Below are 27,346 nucleotides of genomic sequence, written 5' to 3'. Positions count from 1 at the left end.
ATTAAAAAATGCACTGGCGTTCACCCAAATTATGGATTCTCAATCTGCATTAGATTATTGTAAGAGTTAGCTTGAATTCGGACAATTTTACATTCCTTTTTGTCTGAGAACATGCTGCTTCCTGATAGAAATGACTTAGGAAGCGCTAATAAATAAATAAAATCAGTGGTACTCTGAATAAAGCAGCTTTGCTGTATTTGTCAGCATCAAAGAGGACCCGTCTGTGAAAAACTAGTAGAGGCTCATTCAATGTCTGGATGAAAAATATTCCTTCTCCCATCAGAGAGCGCGTTGTAAAAAGCCTTATGAGCAGGAAGTAGCCACCCCCCACTCCGACATTTTGGGGACGAATCCTATACAGTTACACATTCTAACATCTCATTTGACCTAAAAACGAAACCACACTCAAACACGGTCTCTAGAATTTCTTCCTAACTCTAAAGAATAACCGTTTTACACAACAGAAAAATAACTTCCATTTTGGACTGTCACTGATTATTCAATCAACGGCAACAACACAACAGTTTAGCCGGGTCTAGCTTTTACACGTTTTTAGCACTGTGAACAAGAACTCGTGACTCACGGTTAAGGAGTTTCAGTTACAGAAACAGATTTAAAAAACCGCACGCAAATACAACAAACAGCGAAACCCAGGTCTGCCCCGAGCGAGGCGCCCCATGCGGTCCAGGCCTTGCTGCAGCCGAGCTGCGGCCGAGGCCCCGCCCCGGGGCTCCGAGCAGCCGCGGCCGCTGGCGGCGGGGCCTGCGCGTCTGTTACCGGCGGAGCCCTTGCACTCGTGGGAGGAGGAAAAAAGCCTACCCAACCAAAACCTGTCAGCTTGCTGCACGCCTGCCTTTTTTTCCCCCCTACCAGATGTAGGTCTACCACAAAGGAGCTGAAGTTCAAATAAGGCTGCTTTAGCCTTACAAGAAATGATGGACTCACAGTTTTAAAACCAGAATGCTGAGTTCTCTCTCACCAAGACAAAGTCATACCGTACCTCAACGGTAACACCGTACAGATGCATGGCTTAGACTGAACAGCCAAGCTGTGAAAAATCTTTAAAAAATAGAGAAAAAGAAAGGAAATAATTTTGTAGATCATCCAGACATTTGCTTTTCTAACTTCAGTATAGCGCACAAAGCTATTCAGCTGTAGACTCCAGGCTACATTCACTGAAGAGTTGCGCTTACGATAAGCAAACTGCTAAGTGAGATGCCACAACTCGTGCGGACAAGTTGTTCTGATAACCTTTGATGAAGGCACGCTAAGGACAGAAGAAAGAAGACGAAGGAGACAGGGTAAGAATGCATAGTACAAATGGGTTAAATTTAAAATATGCATATGTTTTTGTATGTTGACGGTCCAAAGACTGATTGGTTTGCATATGAGTGAGTGTAAGCTTTTCAAAGACATTACTGCTCCCTAATACAAACAGCAAACCTTTACACAAATTTAAAACAAATTTAGGTGTGAAAATAGTTGAGATATTGTATGATGCCAGGCACTGAAGAGCCTTCTTGCCATTATTTTCTCGAATATGAAATTTATTTTATCTTACTTAATTCTGCATGTAACTTTGGGCTTCATGTTTCCTCAAACCGGCTGCAAATGCATATGAATACTGCGTGCCTTTCAACAAACTTTCTAGAACATACTAATTTCTAATGATAACTTTTCTAAAGGACTACCTGTAGTAAAAATGATGAAATCTCTATTCTTTCTTACGCTCATGTCTGATCAAAGAGACACAATAGTTCCTGGAACTTTGTAACAGTTTACAAAATAAATTTCACTGAAGAACAGAACATAGCATGTATGAGTATCTTTGTGTAAACATTAAATATTTACTTTACGATCCAACTACTATTCTTCATGAGCAAAATGAGTCACATTTATTAAAATGTGAACGTGTTTAAGGGCTATTACGTACTAAGTGCATGTACACACACGGCATAAACATTTTTTTTGGTAGTGACTGGATTAAGTGAAAAATAAAGTGAGGCCACTGTTAAGGGAAATAATAACAATAACAGTGCTCTCTCAATAATTACGTTCCATGTCTAGGACGGAAACTTAGTAAAGCAGAAAGAACAACCCACAAACAATATTACTAAAATTCTTGGTAATCGAGAATGAAAATCTGTACTTCTTGTAACTAAAAAGGCTGTATACTTTTGCCAAAAACTTCAAAATATTACATGGCAGCAAAGGATACATAATCCTTTGAAGTTTCCTGAAGCATTTGGTACTATTTCAAAACAAAAGTTCTCCAGGAACTAAGATATCCTCATTCTGAAGTGTTTCATTAGTCATCCATTCCCCAGAGTGAAGAAAAAATAAATAAAATAAAATCATTCCCTTTAAGAAGGACGAGATAGTTTTTGAATCAAGATTTTACCACGAATTTAAATGGACAAAGAAGCTAAGTATAGAATGCACTATAATAAAAGCTTCTGAAGCAATTAAATAGTTTCTGTCAAAAGTGTGGCATGGCTCACAATGGCACCAAGAACTAGTGACAAAAAAAAAATATAACTCCACCCAATAAACTCGGAATTAAACTTCCTTTTACATCACCTTTTCAAAATTGAAACTGCATGCTACTTACTATGTGTCAACCTTTTCCTATCCACTATTATACTTCAAGCAAAACTTTAAAACTTTTCCTAATAAACGTGGCATTCACACTACTGTGCAGTACTTTCACTGTGAATTTCCTTTTACCAAACTGAAAAATTTTAATATTCAGCTTTTTCACAGCAATAATTTTCACCTAAAATCAAGCTACAGGAGTTAATTCTAAAAGAAAATCTGTACCAATGGAAGTCCCTTCCCCTTCAAATTGAGCAAAAATGAATAAATTAAATTAAACACAAAGGCTACATGAAAAATCGATAGATTAATATAATTCTATTCAAAAGAATATTGGGGAGAGAGAATATGAACAGTGCATGGGTGCGTGCTTTTAAAAAAGTGGCAGGGAATAAGAAAGAAAGTAGCTTCAGAAAAGTCATGCTTATGTATCTTTTTACAATAATGTCGTGAAATCCAGATAATAGTACTGGCTTGGTGCCTGGAACATGCTAGCTAACTGTACATCCACAAACACTGACTATGAAAGGACTCTGCAGAAGCAAACAGTAATGTTTGGGGGGGGGAAGCATCACAACAAAACAACAACAAATAAAACACCTCTGATCTTTGTATAGTAGGAATTTACATTTTTTGACAACCTTGCTCCATTTGCTTTTACAATTCCATGAAAATGTACAACTGCACTGCCTACTCTAAAAATCCTTTTAATATCATAGACAGTATTATTAAAGAAACAGTGAAGATTTATTGTTAGCTTTTCATGTTTCTTGTTTAGAATGAACAAGTATAAAACTACACTTGAGTACACAATCAAACAAAATAGTTGATCTTTTCAAGCGAAAATGTTATACGATCTAACACTATGCCTTTTGTGAATATGCTTTTATTTACGTATCTAAATACTTGAGTAAGCTGCACACATGGTACCACAGCATGCAGGGTTATGTAGGAAAAGCCAGACCATCAGATGACTGCTAGCCTCATTATATTAAGTATGACCAACATACACACAAAAAATATACTGATTAACCCACAGAACTGAATTTTGTTAGAGTGGTTTAATGTAGCAATACAAACTCATTTGTAGGTAGGGTAACACTGCTGCTTTTTTCTTCTAAGTCAAAACAACCATACAGGGAAATGTCAGAAAATACTAGTGTTGTGCAAAAAGTGAGTATCTTGTATGTTTCACATATGTATGTTTTTCCATCTATCTGGGTATTTCTAAAGAGCTATGAAGTATCAGTTTAAATATGTGCATTCAACTTGGGCACACACTTAACAATTCAGTCTAGACTATAAGCGCTTTCAGTCAGAACAGGATGAACAACATACAATGACGCAAACAAATTGAGTGTTAGACCCTGTCTATTCACTCTTTAACGAGATGAAAGTCACTTAATATGCCCCCTGCCCTCTCCCCTCCCCATCAAAAGAAAGAAAACATGACGTAAAAAAACGTAGACACAAAATAGAGTGAAATAATAAAACTCCGAACTGAAATTATTTTTCTAAGTATGTAATACTCTGGGTGCCTTTTAAAGGGAACTGAATGACAATGACTGAAAATCATTTTTGCTTTAACAATAGTTACTATCCCAAAAGATACCATAAGTTAAAAAAGGAATCCTATTTTACTTTGACAGTTGATGGAGCACTCCTGCTTAAGTGTAAAAAGTCAGGTACGAAACATCCTCTTTCACCTTCTTTATGACTAGCATAACTGAAACCTGATGGACTGAAAATGCCTACTTGGCTCCTGAGCTGCAACATTAAAAAAAAACAAAACAGTTTTTTCATGGTTTGTAAGTGAGAATTGCTATCTTCATCATATAGGATCTTAATTATTTGCTCCTCAAACCACAATAGTAAAGTGTTTCTTCTTAATTAGATTATCTTTGCAGTAAAGTTAACTATACTACACAGTACTGAATAACTTTATTCAAATGGTTTCTGAAGTCCCTAGAATTCCCCTCATGTAACATCTTGGTTTTAGTACAGAAAAATGTCTTCCCTGTAACGCAGTCTCCAACCGTGGATACAGTGTCACATATCATTTATACAAAAGCTGCATTTATATACCTCAGTACGTGACATTTGCATACCTTCAGTCCTCTGGATTAGTAACAGTTTACTATAGAAAAACAAGAGGAGCAGCAAGAAGCAGTTACAGAGCTTTTACCTACTGGGCTGTTTCATGAATCTTATCTGTAGAAAAAACCCATAACAATAACATTTATATTTTGGTACGGAATCTAGACAATTCTCTTCCACGTTTATCTTAGTTAAGGTCTTTCACACAAGATTTACAGAGCTCATTATTTTACTTCTGTATTTTTCCAAAATGCTATATTATAGGTGATGTCTTCATTAAATGTCAAGACATTCTCTCCTTGAACTGACTTGTAATCCAAAATAAAAAATAATTAAGTTCAGTGCTTAGCTACCTTCCAGTGGTTTTCCTATGGTCTCAGCTCTTCTTTGCAGAACACTGAAAGTGTAGGTGTAAAAAACACAGTACAGACACTCGGAGATAAGAGATCAGTCTCTCAATGGTTGAAAGACTCAACACTGCAAACCACTTGAGTTCCACATGCAAAAGTGTTGATAACATACTGAGGCTTTTATAAAAAACTTTATTTCCAGAGTAATACTATTAGACATACTAAATAATACTAATACTAAATAGACAAACGTCTATTTTATTTAAAAAAATTAATCCAACAAAAAACAGCCATAGCATTGAAAGGTTACTGTTTTGCATTTTCAAAGAAACTCAATACTTAATTACATTATTGCAAGTCATAATTTCATCTGATGGGGATATGCCTCATTCTCATTTGCACACAGAAGTTCCAAGGATAGGTAAAGTATTTCATAAAACCTTAAAGAAATTGTTAAATACAAATACATGCATGTCTGTTTCGTAAAAATGAGGTCCTGTGAAGGATGGTACCAGAACAAACAAATAATGGAAAAAAGTACACATGCTGGAACATTCACAATTAAATGTGCATTTTGTATACAAGTAGCGTAAAAAAAGACCAAAAAACATACTGCTGGCATTGCCACCTTCCATGCCTTCTCTTAAGGTCAGCTGATTAAAAGAACACAACTCTGAACATCTGTCAAACAGTAATACTTTGCACGTAGAAATATTTTTAAATTCACTATTTCAGGATCATGGCAGTAATAAATTACAGACTGTGAAACAGCTGTATAATTTCAGATGGTAAAATACTCAACTCCTGTTGAAATATCACCTGTAAGCTTCAAGATATTCATAACAATCCAAAGGTAATATATTTTGACTAACCAAAAATCCTATATAAATATGATAGAGTACAAAACAGAAATATTTCCAAGGAAAATTAAAGATTTTATTTGCTTTTTCCGTTTAAATGACAGGAAAAAGCAATCAAAAGCTGAAACATACAATATCCCTTTCAGAAAATTTATTACCTCTTTTTTCACCAGATCACGGGAACATCCTCAGTTGAGCAAACAACGAATGAGCAAACAAACCAAATTGTTATTACCTACTTTCAGTTATATACATAAATAGACCAACGTTTTATCTACAACCTGATTTATTTTTTACCAAAGCACTTACTCTAGCTAGGAGTATGAAAAATGATACTGTTATAACAACAATGCTGCCAACAGTTTTTATACAGATGCAGTTGTATTGGCAAAAAAAAAAATTTGAATAGAATAATATATGCTACCAAGTAGGGTAAGCATACACAAATTTGATTTTAGCTGGGTCTGTACTAGGATGAGTTTGGCAATATAACTGTACCAACTTCCATGTAAAATGCTTATAGGAGTACACAAGTATTGAACAGCCAGAATCTTAAAAATGAAATTACTTCAAACTCCCATGCTTTTCCTAATTAGAAGTTATATTTCATTTGTAATTAAAATGACATATCTTCTTCCTAAGCGTGATTCTTTCACTTCTGCTTTTGTTTGTATGCTTGTTTGTTGGAGAAATTTTGTTTGTGCGTATGAGGATAAGAGAAAGACATGGTGTATTTCCAGCAAATAAAATTTACACCAAACCTACAAACATGTCTTTATACAATGCTGCTCCATGCAACAGCAAGGTTGAAAAGTCTACAGATACTTAAGTGGAATTTTGCACTGGTGACAAACATGGCCTCAGCAATACAGCTCCCTCCCAGTCCAATGCAGAAGAGTTAGGGAGGGGGAAAAGAGGAAGAGGGAGACTGAGCCAGAGAAACAGGAAGAAACGTCATCAGCAAGAAGCAGCACTAATTAAGGACAAAGAGTACAAGCAATTACTCAGCATAAGTACAACAGAAGAAAACAGAAAGCTAGTGTGCTATACATCTAATAAGTACAATCTTCCTCTCTCATGGGAAGGAATCCTGATGTCCTAAAAATTTTATGTTCTCCTAATCAAAAATGATGAGGAAGCAAATCAAAAGTATTAAAGCCTTCCTTAAAACTGCTTCTCTGGCTTCTTGCCCCACTTCTAGCATGCTTTTTTTTCTCCGTGAAGGAATCATCATTCAGAGTTGTGCAAACAAGCATGTTGGTTATGAAGCTCACTTGAATCCAGCTACAGAAAAAATGCAATGTATTTGATGTAGCCAATCACAATATGCAACAAATACTCTTCATTCTGAACTTTCTTCCTTTTTTAAAAATGAACAAGTACAGACAATAAAACTAAGAGATTGTTTCACAAACAGACTGCAGGAAGGAAGACATCTGAAGACAATACACTTCTTGCTTCAATTTGTAAAGGTGCATTTTTTTACCAAGATACTTTTATTTCCTATGTTTTTTCTTATAGGAAGAACACCTTAGAAAAGGTGACATGCAGACAAGTTTATAAGAGAAGCATTTCAGCACGGTCTAATCATGCTGATGTCATTCACTGACGGCTTACCTTCTGAATTTTGAAATAATGTTTGAACAGATATGTTAAGATGAGGTTGATGAACTCTGTTCCATGTTTTCTTATACAATTCTTAAAAAAAAAAAAAGAAAAGGAGAAAAAACAAACTGTTATAAGTTCTTCTGTATTTCTTCAGCCTGGAAAAGAATGTGCACCCCAAATCCTATGCTTGAATAAGGACATGAGATGCTGTAAACAGACAAAAGTGAACTCAGAGAAAAAAATTAGTTTCCTTTCAGTGGGTCAAAATACTTACATTTTTTGAGAGGAAGAAAGGTATTTCAATTCAAACTCTGAAATGAAACCCATTTTACACCTACTATGTTAGAGACATTTGCAAGAACAGTCCATCTATACTGTAATACAAGGCCTGGAAACTCCCATGATTTCTAAATGTGACTTGCTATGCAAATGTTGATTATGCAGGTTACTGCTGTCTGGGGTGAATTTATGTTCCCCATTTTCCAGGGTTCCAAATAACATTCCTTTACTCAGAGAAACCATATAAAATTCCAAACATTTATCTGTCGAGTTTTCAAAATTCTTGACAAGTTCTGTAAAGTACAATGCCCTTCTGTTTGCAAAATGAAAAAGCTTATTCCAAACTGCATGAGAAACTGAGGCAAAAATACATTTCCAAAAACTTTGAGAATGATCAGTCTTGCTTACATTTGTTTAAATCATTTACAGAAGCATTTACAGAAATTTATTTGGTTTATTTCAAAACAGAAAAATGTGAATGACTAATAACCATATCTCTTCTCAGTATGAATAATTAAAGCCTGCATATTCATCATTATTTTGGAACTAAGAAAAATTACTTTAAAGTCAGCAGCTGCCTAGAACCATAAAAAAAATCACACTAGATGGGACCTCACCGTCTTCTCACAAAGGAAAACTAACTTCAACATTAGATCACGTCGCTCAGCACCTTGCCTAAATCAAGAGCTTTTATATTTCCAGGAATGGAAATTCCACCATCTCTTTGTGTGACTGCTTGTGGTTTAGCTCAGCACCACACAGCTGTTCATTTACTCATCCTGCTCCCCACAGCAGGATGGGGGAAAGAATGGGAAAAGGCGGGGGGGGGGGGGGGGTAAAAAAAAAAAAAAAGGGAAAAAAAAAACTCGTGCGTTGAGACAATGACAGTTTAATAGGACAGAAAAGGAAGAGAAAAAAAATGATGACAAAAGAATATACATAACAAGTGGTGCCCAATACAATTGCTCACCACCAATGCCTCTGAGCAGTGGCCTGCCCCCCACCTAACTCCCCCTAAGTTTTATCGTTCTGCATGACACCACAGGGTACATGGGACAGCCCTTTGGCCAGTTTGGATGAGCTGTCCTGGCCGTGTTCCCTCCCAGCTCCTTGTGCACCCCCGGCCTCCTTGCTGGCAGGGCAGTATGAGAAGCTGAAAAGTCCTTTCTGCTCTGTGTAAGCGCTGCTCTGTAACAGCTAAAACACTGGTGTGCTACCAGCATTATTCTCATCCTAAACCCAAAATACAGCACCGTACCAGCTACTAGGAAGAAAACTATCTCTGCTGAAACCAGGACACTGCTTCAGTCCTTGGCTGCCATCATTGTGAAACTCTTTTCTGAAATCCAAAATAAATTTTTCCTGAAGCAATTTGGATCCATTGACCCCTGTCCTTTCACCGTGCCCTTCTGAAAAGAATCCATCTTCTCTACTAACACCCATTAAGCAGCTTAAAACAGCAGGAATATGTCTCTTACCTCCTCTCCTAGGCTAAACAAACCTAGCTTGCTCTGATGCTCCTCATACATCATCTCTGCTAGCCCCTATCTATCCATGTTGGTGGTGCTCAGCTGGACTCATTTGAGTTTCTCATAGCTGTTAGTATCACAGGTCATGTCATTTATAAAATTACATTGTACTAAAGATGACCAAACAGTAAGGTGACAGTTGACACTGAATGGTTATTCCATGTGAAATGTTTTATAAGCAAAGAAAAAATATGTTGATAACACCACCTTGGTTTTAAAAAGTATCAAGCAGGCTTTATACACTGAAGAAGCTCTTTATTGGATTTTTTTTTAATTATGAAAACTAGGATAGATGTACACATGCATGTTAAAATTAACCAACAAATCTATTAGAAATACGTGACATCAAGGTTGTATTTATGCAGCTCATAAAAGAATGCTCCCTGACAAGGGCATTCATGGCAGTATTGCCAATGCTAAGTTCATGTTTCCTAGAAAACTGTTGCCTATAAGCTTGTTGTATTATTTTGTTTGTTTTTAAAGAGATTAATTTTTAAGGATTATATTTGTAGCTATACAAAATGAAAATATATGTTTAAATGAAAACCGATTTTGGAAACTTGTGGTACTTGCCTGGTAGAAAGGGCTCTTCAAATACTGGTGTTTATTACATGGTTTCTTGGGGTTCTTGACAGGCTTTAGATAATCTGGCAACTACTAACTACAGTTCTGACCACAGTGTGGCACAGTTATTCCAGATGATGCCCCCTTTAGCTGACATGAGCTCTGTCCTGGTTTCAGTTAGGACAGAGTTAATTTTCCTCCTAGTAGCTGGCAGGGCGCTATGTTTTGGATTAGGATGAGAAGAGCGCTGATAACATGCTGATGTTTTAATTGTTGTAGAGCAGTGCTTACACCAAGCCAAGGACTTTTCAGCTTCTCGCTCTGTCCTGCTAGCGAGCAGGCTAGGGGTGCAGCAGGAGCTGGGAGGGGACAGACCCAGGACAGCTGACCCAAACTGGCCAAAGGGGTATTCCATACCATCTGACGTCATGCTGAACAATATATAGGGGTGGCTAGCTGGGGTGGGGGGGGGCCGGCTGCTCGGGGATAGGCTGGGCATCGGTCAACGGGTGGTGAGCAATTGCATTGTGCATCACTTGTTTTGTACACATTATTATTATTATTATTATTATTGTTATTATTATTTTCCTGTCTTAATAAACTGTCTTTATCTCAACTCACAGGCTTCACTTTCCCGTTTCTCTCCCCCATCCCAGAGAGGGAGGGGGGAGGGTGAGCGAACGGCTGCGTGGTGTTTAGCTGCCAGCCGGGCTAAACCACAACAAGCTCATATGGGACAAGAAAATTATCTCTTTCGTTCACAGACAAGCTAATTTAAATGGCCACAGGTTGCGCCTAGGGAAATTTAGATTAGGCATCAGGAAAAACTCTCTCTCAAAGAGTGGTCAGGCACTGGAACAGCCTGCCCAGGGAGGTGGTGGAGTCACTGTCCCTTGCGGTGTTCAGGAAGTGCCTGAACAAGGTGCTACGAGATATGATTTAGTAGCTTAGTGGGTAGTATTGGTGATAGGATGACGGTTAGACTAGATGATCTTGTAAGTCCTTTCCAACCTTGTGTTTCTATGATTCTACGATTCTAAATACTATGTAATATTCTATTGTCAGTTTTAGAACAGATTATCATTTTTTATTGTTTTTTTTTTAAAGCTTGCACAGATTTCCAATATGTTACTTACTGTTAAATTTATTTTAAAACAGATTTTACGAAGTTCTTTGCAGAAGAATATTTAACCAGAAATAGAGGATCATGATGACAAGAAGATTCATCTGTTTAATGCTTATAGTTGTTGTGGGAACTGCTGCAAGCAAAACACAGGGATTTGAAGGCAATGATGAAGAAAAAGAACAAGAATTCATTTATATGAACAGATATAAACGTTCCAGTGACACACAGGACAAATGCACTTACACCTTTATTGTACCTCAGCAGAGAGTGACAGGTGCCATTTGTGTTAATTCTAAAGAACCTGAGGTTCTACTTGAAAACCGGGTAAATAAACAGGAATTACAGTTACTTAACAATGAACTTCTTAAACAAAAGAGACAAATAGAAACTCTCCAGCAATTGGTAGAGGTAGATGGTGGGATTGTTAATGAGGTCAAGCTCTTAAGAAAAGAGAGCAGAAATATGAACTCTCGTGTCACACAACTCTATATGCAGTTACTACATGAAATTATCCGGAAACGGGACAATGCCTTAGAACTTTCCCAACTTGAGAATAAGATTTTGAACCAAACTGCAGACATGCTGCAGCTTGCAAACAAATACAAAGACTTAGAGTACAAGTACCAACATTTGATGTCAATTGCAAATAATCAGTCAATAATAATTGCCCAGCTAGAAGAACACTGTCAGAGAATGCCATCCATAAAGCCTCTTCCACAAACTCCACAGCCACCAAACAAAGCGTACCACCCTCCTACTTACAATCGCCTGATTAACCAGATATCTACTAATGAGATTCAGAGTGATCAGAATCTGAAGGTTCTGCCACCTACCTTACCAACCATGCCCGCAGTAACTAGTATTCCAACTTCAACTGATAAACCATCTGGTAAGTAATATTATTGATATGTCTACACTAATAATAAGTAGTAGGAAACATCGTAATATAAGAAAATGCACATGATTTATCTAGCAAAATAAATGATTTTGAACTGATTGAGATTCTTAGATCTGACACAGTCTGCGTATATTGAGCTGACTGAACCAACTGTACAAATGGCAAAAGCCCTTTGGGAGATCATAAAGCCAAAACGTAGTAGTATGACTGAACTTCACTTCAGTGGAGCACTGGACTTGTGGCTACTAGTAGATACAAAAGTACTTTAACGCTGTTTACCACAAAGTCCTACTCCTCTTCCTTAAAATATAAAAAAGTTCACTACAATCATTCGGAACTTCTTCAGTCATTGTTTTACTACTGTATTATCAATTAAGGTTATAGAAAGGTTATACTACAGTAGTCGATCTTAAGCCCATCTCTGAAAAACAGTTATACTGCTTCCACATTTGTTATTGGTACAAATTATTAAACATGATCTAAAAATACGTGCTAATGTATGACAGGATACCTCAAAAACTGACATTGTATGAAAAGGTAAATGTAGCTGCTGACTATCTAGAATATTTAAACTACTGTTTCTTTTAGCACCAGATTTTTTGGACAGAGTTCTATCTACATGATAGATTAGGCTTCAAATTTCAGCTTGTTAAAGCCTGACTTTCCTGACCTTATGGGAATATTATTAGTTTGATTCATTTCCAAGGCTTTTATTAGGAGATAGAAAATGGAAAATACGAGTAGCTGGGTGGGATGTTGGAATAGTTTGAGAGATTGCACTGAATTTGGAGCATTAAACATTCATTTTAGACTTTTGTCCAAATTCAAGTCACATTTGGTATTCGGATTCTTGTGAATAGTTGCCATTAGATCTATATATGGTGTTCCACTGGAGTTGATAATTTAATCAAAATCAATGGAGACACTCCCAGTGAAGCAAATGGGACTTTTGGATGAGCCACTCATGAAATGAGTTTATATTCTAACACAATCTTTACCTTTATACCTTACTGTGCCTTCTCCTCAAGAAAAGGAAATGGTAATAGGTAACTTTGTATCAAACACTGATTTTATGGTTGTTTCAGTTCTTGTTATTGAGTCTTTGTTTGCAGAGTTTAGAACTATCTCAAACTTTATCTCCAACTAAAACACCTTCTTAGCCCAGGAATGAATAAAACTGACAACAGCAGAATTTAAAAACGGTATTTTACCTGTTCTTAATGCAGATAGCCTCACAGTCCCTGAACCTTTGGCTCTTAATTCTTTCTTAAAATAGGAAGTGGTTATGTACACTCTTGCTCTCAAGGTTTTAGGTCCTTAACTTTTAGTCGCAGCTATTTTGATATTCTGTGATTTTACAGACATATTTTTTATCATGTTGGTTATGGAGTCAGTTTGCTTTAAATGAATAGCAAGTAAGAAGGAAAATAGTTCAAGTCCTAGGTATTATATTTTTATTATTGTTTTTAATATAAAGAAATTTCAGTAGCCTTGTCAAGGCCAGGGAAAAAAGGTAATCAGGCTAAGATTAATTAGTCAAAGAATGCTACAGTAATCCCCAACAGCCTTCCATACAAGACTCCCCACATCAACAATCTGAATCAAGAGTCTCATAGCATGTTCAGAGAAGGAGGTCAGCGTAATTTTAATATAGCTGTTGTAGAACAAACAAAAAAAAGCAAAAAAAAATGCATTCTGAATACCTAACAGATTTAAGCACATTAGCCCCACAGATTTTTCCTGTGTTACTTCACCAAGACAAATCAGTTTATACCAAATGTTTGAGACAAAGGAGCTGCAGAAAATTCTTAGTAACTGAGAGTCAATGATTTAAATATTACTTACTTGTGCTCAAGATTGAACTGCTATAATTCACGACATCTGAAGGGGTTTGACACTTCGTGTAAACATTTATGAGGTTATTGTAAGTTTTTAAATCTAGCAGGTGATAATTTTTGTGCTTGTATAAATCCAGAAGGGAATATATCTGTGTTGTACTTGCATATGGCACTTGCACTCTAAGACAGGAGGAAAGGGAAGCAAGTGGTACAATAATACGGGATATTATATAGCTGTTACTACTCTCTTAAGAGAGTTCTGCCATAAGCCAGAATGCAAGCATTGGAAATCAGAGCTCAATTAATCTAGGTGATTGGTAAATCACAGGTAAAGAATCCACTTGCACCTATGGTTCCACATAGTTCATGTTTTATGTGTCCTGAATTGGGAATACAAGAGAAGTCTTTTTTTTTTTTTAGCATGGGAGCAACATGCACTTGCTTCAGAAAAAAAGGCATACCACTGACTAAGGCATGAAGTAAGGCATGTGAGATACACATAGCATATACTTCAAGGCTATTTGCAACTTACTTCAAATGACCTGTCAAACTCTTTAGATTTATCAAATATAGTAATTGCCATTAAATAAATAAAATAAAAATAATAATAATAATAAAAAACACAAACACACAACTTACTTCTCCATGGAAATTTTCCCAATGAAAGAAACTTGAGCAGGTGTTTCAGTCTACAGAAAATCTCTACCACACTTTGCTACAAAGTAGTCATTTTATAACACTGCCAAAGATGAACTGGCCATAGCTTGCACTGTGCCATGCAAAACCTATTGTTTTTAACTCTGATAGGCAGCTAATTATCACTCAACTGCTCTCACTCCCCCTCTTCAGCAGGGCTAGGTGAAGAAAACGAGATGGAGGAAAGAAACGTTTGGATTTGATATAGGTGCTGTTTAATGAAACAAAAGCAAAGGCCACACAGAACCAAAAGGAGAAACAATTATTCTCTTCGTCCCATCAGCAAAGGATGTTCAGCCACATCCTGGGAAGCAGGGCCTCAATACACATAGCAGTTGTTTGGGACGACAGACATTTCCATAACAAGAGCCTCCCTTTCTCCTTCCGCTTCCCCAGCATTTACTGCTGAGTGTGACATCATATAGCATTGAATATCCCTTTGGTCAGTTTAGGTCAGTTGCCCTGGCGATGTCCCCTCCCCACCTCTTGCCCACCCTCAGCCTACTGGATTTTGGAGGGTGTGTGTGGTGTGATACCAAGTCAGTGCCAGCAACACGTGCAGAGCACAGCACTGTGTGGGAAGTTAAATTGATCGCAGCCAGACCCAGTACGGAACCACAGAACTTCAGAATCATGGTATTTTTCACTATGTAAAAAAAAAAATAAATAAATAATAATAACAGGAGAAAAACACATCTATTATAATTTCTTTGAATTGATACAGTAGAGGATGTATCAGTAGAGCACTACCCTTGGACTGGTACGTTTTAATATCTTTATCAATGACATAGACAACTGGATCAATTGCACCCTCAGCAAGTTTGCAGATGACACTAAGCTGAGTGGTGCAGTTGATATAACAGAAGGAAGGGATGCCATTCAAAGGGACCTGGACAAGCTAGAAAAGTGGGTTCACATGAACCTAATGAAGTTCAACAAGTCTAAGGGCAAGGTGCTGCACCTGAGTGGGGCCAATCCCCGACATGAGGACAGACTGGAAGAAGAACTCATTGAGAGCAGCCCTGCAGAGAAGGGCTTGGGGGTTCTGGTGGATGAAAAGCTTGACATGAGCCAGCAGTGTGCGCTTGCAGGCCAGAAGGCCAACTGCATCCTGGGCTGCATCAACAGAGGAGTGGCCAGCCGGTTAAGGGAGGGGATTGTCCCACTCTACTCTGCCCTTGTGAGGCCCCACTTGGAGTACCGTGTCCATGTCTGGAGCCCCCAGCACAAGAAGGACGTGGAGCTGTTAGAGCGGGTCCAGAGGAGGGCCACAAAGCTGATCAGAGGACTGGAGCACCTCTCCTATGAAGAGAGGCTGAGAGAGCTGGGGCTGTTCAGCCTAAAGAAGAGAAGGCTCTAGGGCGACCTTACTGCAGCTTTCCAGTTCTTTAAGGGGGCTTACAAAAAAGATGGAGAGCAACTTTTTGCTCTGGCAGACAATGACAGGACAAGGGGGAACGCTTTTAAACTGAAAGATGGGAGATTTACATTAGAGGTTAGGAGGAAATTCTTCACTTAGGAGGCTGGTGAGGTACTGGAACAGGTTGCCCAGAGAATCTGCGGACACCCCACCCGGAGGTTTTCAAGAGTGGGTTGGACGAGGCCCTGGGCAACCTGATCTAGTGGGTGGCATTCCTGACTATGGTGGGGGGTTGGAACTAGATGATCTTAAAGGTTCCTTCCAACCCACGCCATTCTATGATTCTATGATAGGATAGTCACTTTAATGATTAGGAAAAGAGGCAATGGCCTCAAGTTGCACCAGGGGAGGTTTAGGTTGGAAATTAGAACATATTTCTTTTCAGAAAGAGTAGTCAGACACTGGAATGGGCTGCCCAGGGAGGTGTCACTGCCCCTGGGGGTATTTAAGGAAAGGTTGGACGTGGTGTTTAGGGACGTGGTCTAGTGGGTGATAGTGGTGATAGGGGTATGGTTGGATCAGATGATCTCAAAGGTCTCTTCCAACCTTAATGATTCTATGATTCTATTATATGTTGACTTAGACCTGAGTCAGGGCTGATAGTCCAGTATTTTCTGGTAAGGTGTTCTGTGGCTGGTGAGAGTTGCTATATAATTCTCTTTCCTGTAACATTCTCATTGATCTCCTCATTATTTTCCAAAATTTTATTAATTGCTTTTCTGGATCTATTATCCACAAATTTAACAGAAGTCCATCTTTTGAGTCAGTGACAGAAATATGAAGGGAGAAGTACAGAAGACTATTAAAATAAAATCTGGCTGAAAGGAATCTGAGCATGATATTTGGCTCTTCCCACAAAGCAGAAAGTCTTCATTTCTGACGGATGCATCTCCAGTCCATTTTTGTATAACCTTAATGATGGAGATTTACAACCTCACTAGGTAGTATACTTCCAATCCCAGCTGAGTTTACTGCCAGATTAGACAATTCATCAGGGAAAAACAAATTCCCTTGCTGTAACCTAAGTCTACTATTATTCATCCTATGGACAGCAGATGTAGAAAAGCATCTATTTCTTTTTAATATATGGAAGAACAGTATTATAATTTTTCTAACTTTCTGTAAGTGAAGTATCTATCCTTCAAACATTCTTTTCAGACTTTACCTGACCTGTTAAAATTTGTTGAAAACTCATTCACTGGCCCACATTCTGCTTGTGCTTTTAAGTACCCAAACTGGCTTTACTATCACACAGAAGAATAGAAGAGTTACTTCATACGCATAGTACCTTTGTTGTTCTATCTTCATATAGCATTTTTCTTTTTTGCAAAGTGAAGTGTTACTGACTCATGATCAACTTGCAGTACTATAGAACCCCATGATCCTTGCCTGAGGAAGTACTGCTTTTCTAGCTGTCTTTCATTTTGGTCTCCAGAGGTCCCTTCCTAATTTGATTTGACATATGCTATTCTTCCCTTATCTATGTAACTTATCAGAAAAAAGTTTCATGTTTGTTCTGTACAATATCCACACAAATATTTCTCTCATTTTTTAGTTTACAACAGTTTGATTTGTTCAAGTAAATGCCCAACTACTGAAGTTAAGCTATTTAGTCTTTCATTTCCAGGATATCCTTCTCTACTCCCTTCCTCCCTCACCTTTTCAGTAGGCAAAGAACATAAAATACCTTCTCCTCATCATCCAGGACGTTCTCTGTTCTCAAAAGCCCCTCCCCACAATTAGAATCATAGAATATCCCTAGTTGGAAGGGACCCATAAGGACCCATAAGGATCATCGAGTCCAACTCCTGCCCTGGTAGCCTCGCCACCCTCCCTCACGCCCTAGGGGCTCTACAAGTGTCTAGAATGAATTAGGAAAAAAAAAAAAAGGAAAAAAAGTACCACGAACAATGACCCACAAAACAAACAACCTGCCTACCACCACAACTGGAAGAACCGCCCAGCCACTGAAAGAAAATCCACGTACATTTTATCCAATCCTTTCTATACCGTGTCTAAAGTTCTTAAATTTGCCAAAGCTCCTGATTGTACTAACCGTCTAACCACAGCTGACCTGTTCAAAAAAAAAAATTGAAGCAAAATAGAAGAATGGTATTAAATGGCATCTTATTTTAATCTGTTGACAGATAGTCTTCATCACAAAGTAGTAGGTCAATGTTTTCTGTTATCTTGGCCTTAATACTGTTGTAGTCTTTATTTATTTAAGAACAAAAGCAACAAACGGTCATGCCTAGTACTTTGACCTAGCAACTACTTTGTCTGAGCTTTCTTCAGATTTTCAAAGCTACTGGAAAGTTCATGATCTAGCCAGGTCAATTTCTTACTATTTTTCCTAGCCTTCTACAATAGCAAAATCCACTGTAGTGTTCTCAACAGATACTCTTTAATGAACTTCTAAACTCTTTTGTTGGACTAATTTTTCTAAAGGATTTTCTCGCTCTCTGAATTTGCTTAAGTCTGTTATATTTGAGCTCATTTTCTTTGTTTTGCTTTCTTTTCTTTCTTAAGAATTGCAGATTCCATTATTTCACACTCAAAAGATTGCCCACAGTGCTTTCTATTTCAGATTTTCTGTCAGTTCATCCCTACTTGCTGGGTTCAAATTTAATATGGATTGCTCTCTATTTTGTCTGTTTCTCCATTTTATGCATTTATCAAAAGGCTGTTACCAACAAATTCCAAAACCTTGTTATATCATCTGATGCATTCTACTCCCAACAGATAGAGAGATAGAAGTAGGTAATTCAAAATAGTTAGCAAGAAGCTTACATTACCATAAAATAAAAATCTACAGACAACATGGCATTTATTTTCCAGGCTAGAACTGACTGTCAAGTGGAACATAAGAGCTGAGAATTCCTATAGACAGCTATGCACTGTAATGTTTTTGTTAATCATTCTCATAATAAATCCACTAATATTCATTATTTTGGTTTAACTGAATTGCTTTCATTACTACGATTACATAAAAAAATAAGGTAGAAAGGTTAATTAGCAGGAAAAGCAAGTGCAAGTATTTGGTGAAAACATATAGAATATGCAGAAAATACTTATAAAATAACAAATGCAATAAAGTTAGAGGACATAAGTGTAATTTTGCACGTGGAATGTCCGTATGCATAGATGCAAACTATACAGTACAGATAGAAGAACGAAGAGATGGATAGTTGGATAGTGGCATATACTACATTTCTTCTCATTTTAGTTGTGATTGTATCACAACTTGGAAAAAAGAAAAGCATGCTGAAGATGTTCTTCCATCAAGACACATGAAATGACGGTCCAAATACTGTAGATATCAATTAAAACTATTTATCAAAGTATTGTGATTTCCAGTTGTGGAGTATTTTAAGTATTCCAGTCTCTTTTAGATAACAAGCATTTGAACACACATCCATGTCTTAATGTTCTTAAAAATACAGTGAAAAAATTTAAGATCCTGTAAAAGAAGCCACTGGAAGAGATCGGCCACAAGAATTTCTCCCCCCACCCACCCCCGAAAAAAATGTAAATAATTATACAGCTCCAGAATTCAAAATACAACTACAGTTGCTCTTTTTAATATGTGCCACTACATACACATTATGATAAAATAAACAAGAGCAATTTAAATTACCATCATTCACTACCTCTATCTCCTTCCACCACTCACAATAAAACCATGCAACTGTGTCCCAGAATACTCTACCTACACCTGCACTTCCAGAAATCTGAACAGTTAAGCACAACAGAATTAGAAAATGGGCTTTGCAGCAGCACCCTAATTGCATTTTGTGAATATGACTGAGGAAACAAGAACACAGCAATACCACACACCAAAAAATTGGATTGCCTCCTGGTGCACTGATGTTTTATTAGCTAGTTAAAAAGACAAACAAACAAACAAACAAACTCCCCAAAACACCAAAATTCTTCCTATGAAACATTTATTACTACTTCATTTACTAAGTATAAGGATAGCTCTACTACTTCCATTGTTGGACACTGAATTATGAAAAAGGGTAAAGGAACTGAATTAATTTAAAAGAGGTTACTCTTAATAGCAATACATGCTTCGGTATGGCTGTTGACAGAAGATCTGACAAACCTCCATCCTTCAGCATGGAAAAAAAAAAACAGGTCTCTAACCCTGAGGATTCTTTGTTGACTTCTTGTTGACTGCTTGTCAGATATGAGCGTAGTAGCAAAACATCTAGAGGATTCTAAATGCAGTTATCAGCATGGACTGACGATTGTTCATATCTAAATTTCTCAGACTTGTTAACATGGAATCTATCTATCTTCCCACAGGAATAAAATAATGAACGAAAGACATTTTCAAAACAACTATGCTCTTTATAGAGTCTACTAAATTCAGGGAAACAAAAAATCCATTCTCCTGAAAATGGGAAAGAGCACTAGCTTTGACTTCCATGAACGCAAAGTATTTTAAAGTATTTTAAATCACCTCATTTATCTAAAAATCTCTCACTGTATTTATAGTGCACATTCCATGTTATGAATCTGATTTTTTTATTTTGTTTAGCTTATTATCATTTATTAGAGTGACAGCAGTAACCTACATTCATGTTTTATGTTGCTGATTCCACTGTTTATTTTCATTACATTTTTGGAGATCTAAAAAGCTCAGGATCTCCAAGACAGAAATAAAGTCAAACTTATCATTCTGTTTTCTAAAGGAAAATATTAATATATATCTACAGAGTAATTCCTATTTAGTTTCTTTGAAAATATGACCAATGTTATTAGACTTCAGTTGCCTTACATAAAAATCTACCCATATCATTATTTCATTGTGAAGTGTTCCAGAAAAAAAAGTTATGGTGAAGTAATCTGTTTGAAAACACTGAGTGGTCACTAAAGCTTCAATAAGAGAAAAAAGAAATGCACTATTCAGCTGAAGCAAATATACTGTGAAAAGTGTAGAAACATGCTACCAATTCAAACACTGCTCTGCATTAAAGTTATACTGAGTTGCATTTTGACTGCAGAGTCCTTCTGTTTTGACACAGGGCCCTGGAGAGATTGCCTACAAGCATTAGAAGATGGCCATGATACAAGCTCTATCTATCTTGTAAAACCAGAAAACACAAACCGACTTATGCAGGTCTGGTGCGATCAACGGCATGACCCTGGTGGCTGGACAGTCATTCAGAGACGACTGGATGGGTCTGTCAACTTTTTCAGGAACTGGGAGACATACAAGGTTAGGACAAGTGAGCAGTTTAATGTCTTCTACCCTCTAAAAATTATTGGTAAAGTTAATTTAAAAGGTGATTTTAGAGTCTTGACAATAGACTTCTTAAAAAGGAACTTGTTTTCTACTTAAGAATACACTCAGATTTACCATTAAAACATATGCACAGTATTAACGCCCTTCTCTTGCTTCCTTTACAGCAAGGATTTGGTAATATAGATGGAGAATACTGGCTTGGTTTAGAAAATATTTATTGGCTAACAAATCAAGGCAACTACAAACTGCTCATAACAATGGAAGACTGGTCAGGTCGGAAAGTATTTGCTGAGTATGCTAGCTTCAGACTAGAGCCAGAAAGTGAGTATTACAAGTTGAGATTGGGACGCTATAACGGAAACGCAGGAGATTCTTTCACTTGGCACAATGGTAAACAGTTCACCACGCTGGACCGGGACCACGATGTATACACAGGTACAAGGCCCCCTTTTGGTTTCCTTGACTTTTTTTTTTTTTTTAAACGGAAAAAAAAATACAGCTGTAGACAAAAAAATAAAAATGAAATTGTATTTTAGAGAGCTGTCAATTAGTAACTTATGAAATACAAACTGATGTGTCAACCCTTATATGTACTAACTGAATTAAAAATTCTCACTCTCACTGAAATATTTATTAATTACATTAAACACAGGTCTGTAAAATATATTATTAAGGTTATTTGAGACAATAATGCAACCAGATTTTCCAGCAAAGCACAGTAGCATTAATGAGTCCATTTGTAAAACTTAAAATATAGACTTGGTTCTTGAAGAAGCAGCACCTTGCACTGCACAGTACCTACATGTTAAATACACAGTTAAAAGTATATTTTGTGCTAGGCTTGTTTGCTTGCTGTAAGATTTTTCATTTTTTTCCTGAGACTGAATCGTAGCTTTCTTTTACAGGTAATTGTGCTCATTACCAAAAGGGAGGATGGTGGTACAATGCATGTGCTCATTCAAATCTCAATGGAGTTTGGTATCGTGGAGGACATTACCGCAGTCGGTATCAGGATGGTGTTTACTGGGCTGAATTCCGGGGGGGATCATATTCACTAAAGAAAGTTGTTATGATGATAAGACCTAACCCTAACACATTCCACTGAGATAATTTTTCTCTTTTTTTTTTTTCTTCCTTTCTTGATCTAAAAAAGATGTATAACTATACTGTTAGCACCTGGAATTATTTCAGAAATGAGGAATGTAAGATACTGTAAATTTATTGCTAAGATGTGAGGGCTTGTACATTTTATTTTCAAGAATCATTCCAGGGAAAGAAAAGCTGAAGTAAAAAAAAAAAACTGAAACAACATAATATTCAGAACACCTCTCTGTACTAGAAGTAGTTATATTAAGCCTTTTAGAACTGACAATTGAGATGGATTGTAGATACATTTTCTGTTTTTTATTCCCTGTAAATTAAGTTTGTATGGTAAAAATACTGCCACAACATTTAAATATTTTTGGATGTTATATTAAATATTCTCAAATACAGGAAATATTACAAACTGTACAGCAAGAGTTTTATTATTATTGTAAGCAATCACTAGACACAGGAAATCATATCCTTTGAACTAGGTAGCTGGTATATTAGTATGATTATTTTAATTTAATCTTTGTTAACTGATATGAATAAAATTAATACTATATAACTTGAGTTTGTGAACAGATACTCAAACCATTACTGTCATATTAAATCCAGTCTTTCCTATTTACTTTGAGCATTTTAATAATCTGTTCCTACAAATTAGAATTGGCATTTGATTAAAACATTTTAGATGGAAAACTTTAACCATTTTTCTAATCAGAATGAACTAGCTACCTGCACAGGGAAATAAACCCAGATTCACTATAGATATAACGTACTGTATAGCCAACGTGTCATACTATACTATATTTTGTACCTGACTTCAGTCATTACCTGCTGTGTAGGCTCTCTAGTCAGAAATGGCTGGATATAAATTAAAGGGACTATCCAACTTTGCAGGCAAATGATGGATACCACTATATAAGCTATTTAATATTCGTAGCCAATAGGTGAAAATTATATAAAGAAGCTACTTATAGCCAAGAACAGTTATATTTGCCATATTTCACAATTATATTATTGTCAAATTATTATACCGTTTTACTCATCTATAATTAGAGTTTAGTCACAACTATGACATACTGACTGGCATAATTCTAATATTCTTCTATGGTAGGTTTCTAGAACAGACCTTTCAAAATGGAAACTACCATGAAAAATGTAAGTTAAAGAATGCATGTAAGAGGGAAGGAAAGCAAAAACCCCTGGAATTTCAATATACTTCTCAGTAAGCCTGCAAGACACTTAATGTGTTTGTGCATCTGTTTGCACACTTCTTCCCTTATTACCTCATAAATTCTTTACAATGGTATGATGTGCATTAAACTGGCGTGTGAAGCAGCATGTGTTGTATATAACAAAGTAGGGTTTTTAATATATTAGATCATCCCTGTAATATTGTAATCTTTTAATAAAGCAACAAATGTTATTTTGAAATGTTCAGATTTCATCCTGTTTTAGTTGAGGTTATTCACAGAAAAGCATAATTAATTTCACAAAGTATAACTGACACATTCAAACCAACTGGGGCGGGAGGAGGAGGTAGAGGAAAGGAGCAGAATAATGAATGAAAAAGAGTATGTCTGGTTGTACCTAATAATTTAGTTCCTGTCATGTATTAAAAAAGCATATTCGCATCATAATGAAATACTTTCCACAAATGTTGTAGGGCAATCTTTTAAAGACACAGGTTTACAGAAACTAAAGACATTGGAAAAAGTTGTGTACGTCACTACATAGACACTATTCATGAAATTCAAGCTTTGCTTGGCTCAGTGTGGACCATCACAGTAAGACAACAATAAGGATCATATAATTATTTCATAATTTAGCTAAGACTTGATCAGATAAGCCACCAGTAGAAAAAAACACAACATTTAACATGGTATTTGTTTTTAAGACAGAGGCTGGCACATCAAAAATAATTATACATAAGGAATTGAGAAATTATATAGTGAAACAAGTTATTTGCAAGTATACTGTCTGAATCACAGATTTGCAAAATTTCACAATGCACTTTTTTTTTTTTTCCAAATTCACATAGAAATTGCTTTGCACTACGATCTACCATCTCACCACCATGAAAGGTCGTTTTTCCTCATATTTCTCTAATTACTTCTAACTCTTTCAATAGCATTCTTGTTTCATCGCTCCCCAAAGTACATCTCTGATTACACTACATTTTCTAAAAATCACAAACAAAACGTTTTCCTGTCATTAGCAAAAGCACAACAGTTGACTTGAGACAGAAAGACAGAACTGCAGAAAAACAAAGAGTTTTGACTACTTCAATTCTTTTCTATTCCTCACTCATTTCAAAAAGTACTGTAGAAATATTCGTGCAACTACAAACCTTCTAAAAATGTTGCTCTTCAAACTTTTTGAAATATCTTTACCTTTTTCAGAGCAATAAGGAAAATGCCGTAAATAATACTTTATCACTGTATCAGAAACTAAACAGTGGGTCTCCCCTTCCAGCATTTAGAGAAAAGGCTCACAAGAGTTAAGTTACTTCAGAAGACAACTCTATTCTGTTATACACAAGTTTCATACGAGTTTTTCCCTGAAACTATTCTATTATCAAAGTTTTCAGCATTATCCCCATTGTCATACTCCAAGAGATTTAAAAAAACAACAACAACAAAAAAAGAAAATCAGTAAAAATTCTAAGTTGTAACAGAACTTACATATCTTTGCCTTTTCTATAACATACAGATAACAATGTAAAAGATCATATAAAACAATGACAGGAACAAGCTGTAGACAGCCACTGCACCCACAAATTTTCAAAACAATGTGACTGCTGTTATTTCTTAGAGCAACCTGTGACTAAACAGTTCCAATGTTCTAGACCACAGCAATGCTGATTCCACAAGTTATTTTTTAATTATTATTTTAAATTTAGAATATTTGTCTGAAAAGAAAAACAAGTGTTGGGAATTTTAACATAGTTGTTTTAAACTATATTTCTTGTTACTATATACCTATTTACTATACACTATTCCTTACTATAGTAAGGAATATATTAATATTATATTATAGCCAGAGGTTGTGAACATTCCATTTGTGTCCAGGATTCATTGATTCATAGAATGCTTTGGGTTAGAAGAGACCTGGTTACTCAAAGGTTTAACCGAACCTCTAGGTAGTAACCCTTACTTTCAAAGAGCAGCAACACTACATCTTTGCAATTATCAGGGAAAGGTTCTCCATGATGAATCCTAAGGGGTAACATATTCAGAAGGATAGGAAGTCTAAAGGAGGTTAGCTGCACAGCAGCAGGATTCTCACATTCAAGATCTTTGTGGATCTATACCTCTTGCTTTTGGGGTGGGGTGGAAATCAATACCCCTCTTGTTTTTTTTAATTTAAAATAAACACAATACCACATGTAATGGATTTATTCCAAAGCATATATACTAAATCAACACAAAAAAAAAATGAAGGAATGAAGATTCAAAAAAAAAAAAAAGAGACCCAAACCACCACAAACAACAACAACAAAACAAAACACAAAAACCCTACTGCAAACTATTTTGAATTCTTACACATCATCCACAAGTTTATTTTTGTAGTCCCTTGAATACTTTAAGAGTATAAATAGAGTGTATGGAAAAGTAAATACAGCTTTCCTCATACTCATAGCACTTCAGAGGGCTATATTTGTTTGCTTGTGCTGATTAAGAAGCGCTAGAATCACGACAAGCCTTGTCTGAATACAACATGGCTCTCTAAGAACTATCATGTATCATTATTAGAATACTTAAGTTTTCTTTTTCACACATAGCTGTAACTGTAGATCATTAACTGAAATTCCAGTGTCATGAATAACAGTCATGGAAAAATAGTAAGTACTCTAGGGAAAGATCTACTGTACATTTGATTCTGTGGAGTTTGTGAGGCTAAAGCACAAGGCAGAATGATGTGAGATGAGAAAAAATTTGCATTAGAAGTGGAGTTCATGGTTATACCAATAGTTTAAAGATATTTAAGACATTTCTTTATGGTGCATTTTGTTGCTCATAAGATTTTACGATCACAGATATCCAGCACAAGTCATTAATGCGCGGCAATTTCAGACTTAGTTTGATTTTTTTTAAATATATTTTTTCTGGAAGTTACATTTATTGAATGTTTAGAACTTCACCAGGACCATGCTTTGTACAGACAGACAGCTGTACAAAAAGAATTATATTTGTCTTTCTTGTGCACTAGAAAAAATTACAGTAAATTACCGTATTGTTTCAGTTACAATATATAATTGCATTCAAAACACATAATTAAACGTGTTATAAGTAAATATGTAAGATTAAATGATAAGTTAGATTAATTTAAAGGAAATATATTAGATTAACTTCTTACTTTAAAAAAACATCAATGGGAAGACATTCCAGTACAATGAATGTCTCTGTTTAACAGTAATCTGTGTTTTTAGAGTGGTCTTCAGGAAAGCTAGCACAGTTCAGTAACGTGCAGGAACTGCAAGTTAAAAGAGTGCTAGGGAAATAATGATAGTGCGTCCACATGAAGGATAGTGCGTCCACATGAAGGATAAAAGGGAATTACTGAAAAGACAAATCAATCAAAAAAAAAACAAAGACAAATCAAGTAAAATGACTTTGCAGTTTGTTTCTCTTTTCAACATATTTATGTGAAACTGACACAAAACAACTACCACTTAGAGATAAAATTACGTATCTTAAAAAACAGTCCAGCGAAAAAAAGAAAGCTACAGGAATGAGGACTTAAATCATGCTGTACTCAAAGATGTTTCTGAAACACAACACTCTTGTAAATTCTGATGACCTCAAATGCACAGTAAACAAAGACATACTTCAGAGTTCCAGATGTTAGTAGTGCATAAAACTTCTACAAGCCAGACATATCTTAGTCAGTATACAGTTTAAAAATCTCCACCAGATCTAATTTTTATAAACACAGTATCAAAACATCGTATATTAGTGGTTATCAGTCAAAAAGAACAACACATAAATAAGCTAAATGTTTGCACTCACCTAAATACGGAATAGTAGGAACCATTTTTAGGCTTCTGATGTACTCTCGTGTTCTTTTATAATTATCTTCTTTAGACAGTAAATAGTCTAACTTCTCAAAGGTGGCCTTGTCTTTGCGATTCAAAAGCTAC

General features: G+C 36.2%; 2 protein-coding genes across 8 annotated transcripts in view; one reads left to right on the top strand and one right to left on the bottom strand.

The window, feature by feature from the left end:
- Positions 1-27,346, bottom strand: part of RALGPS1 (Ral GEF with PH domain and SH3 binding motif 1) — a 109,732-nt gene that overhangs the window by 55,490 nt on the left and 26,896 nt on the right. For all 6 annotated transcript variants that reach the window (XM_040531469.1, XM_040531465.1, XM_040531463.1 and 3 more), the window contains one exon: positions 27,216-27,342. In XM_040531469.1, the coding sequence (XP_040387403.1) occupies positions 27,216-27,342 (127 nt within the window). The remainder of the gene's footprint in view (positions 1-27,215; positions 27,343-27,346) is intronic.
- ANGPTL2 (angiopoietin like 2) lies at positions 649-27,346 on the top strand. Of its 2 annotated transcripts, none has more exons than XM_040531485.1 (5): positions 649-1,301; positions 11,041-11,897; positions 20,894-21,087; positions 21,279-21,549; positions 22,020-23,637. In XM_040531485.1, the coding sequence occupies exons 2-5, from the start codon at positions 11,090-11,092 to the stop codon at positions 22,217-22,219; spliced, it is 1,473 nt and encodes a 490-aa protein (XP_040387419.1). In that variant the 5' UTR covers positions 649-1,301; positions 11,041-11,089; the 3' UTR covers positions 22,220-23,637. The 2 variants fall into 2 exon arrangements, with proteins under 2 accessions (XP_040387419.1, XP_040387421.1); XM_040531487.1 differs by lacking the exon at positions 22,020-23,637 and adding an exon at positions 27,216-27,346 and having other exon boundaries at positions 729-1,301; positions 21,279-21,613.

This window comes from Cygnus olor, chromosome 19 (assembly GCF_009769625.2).
Source record: "Cygnus olor isolate bCygOlo1 chromosome 19, bCygOlo1.pri.v2, whole genome shotgun sequence".
Lineage (NCBI taxonomy): Eukaryota > Metazoa > Chordata > Aves > Anseriformes > Anatidae > Cygnus > Cygnus olor.
The sequence above is the reverse complement of the archived record's forward strand: the minus strand, read 5'-3'. Positions and strand labels throughout refer to the sequence as shown.

What these genes read in the sequence shown, in the direction of transcription:
- ANGPTL2 (XM_040531485.1), top strand. Translation starts at nt 11,090, where the DNA reads ATGATGACAAGAAGATTCATCTGTTTAATGCTTATAGTTGTTGTGGGA. An exon ending in GGAACTGGGAGACATACAAG is followed by an intron (nt 21,088 to 21,278) that starts GTTAGGACAAGT and finishes CTTCCTTTACAG; the next exon opens with CAAGGATTTGGTAATATAGA. An exon ending in GGACCACGATGTATACACAG is followed by an intron (nt 21,550 to 22,019) that starts GTACAAGGCCCC and finishes TTTCTTTTACAG; the next exon opens with GTAATTGTGCTCATTACCAA.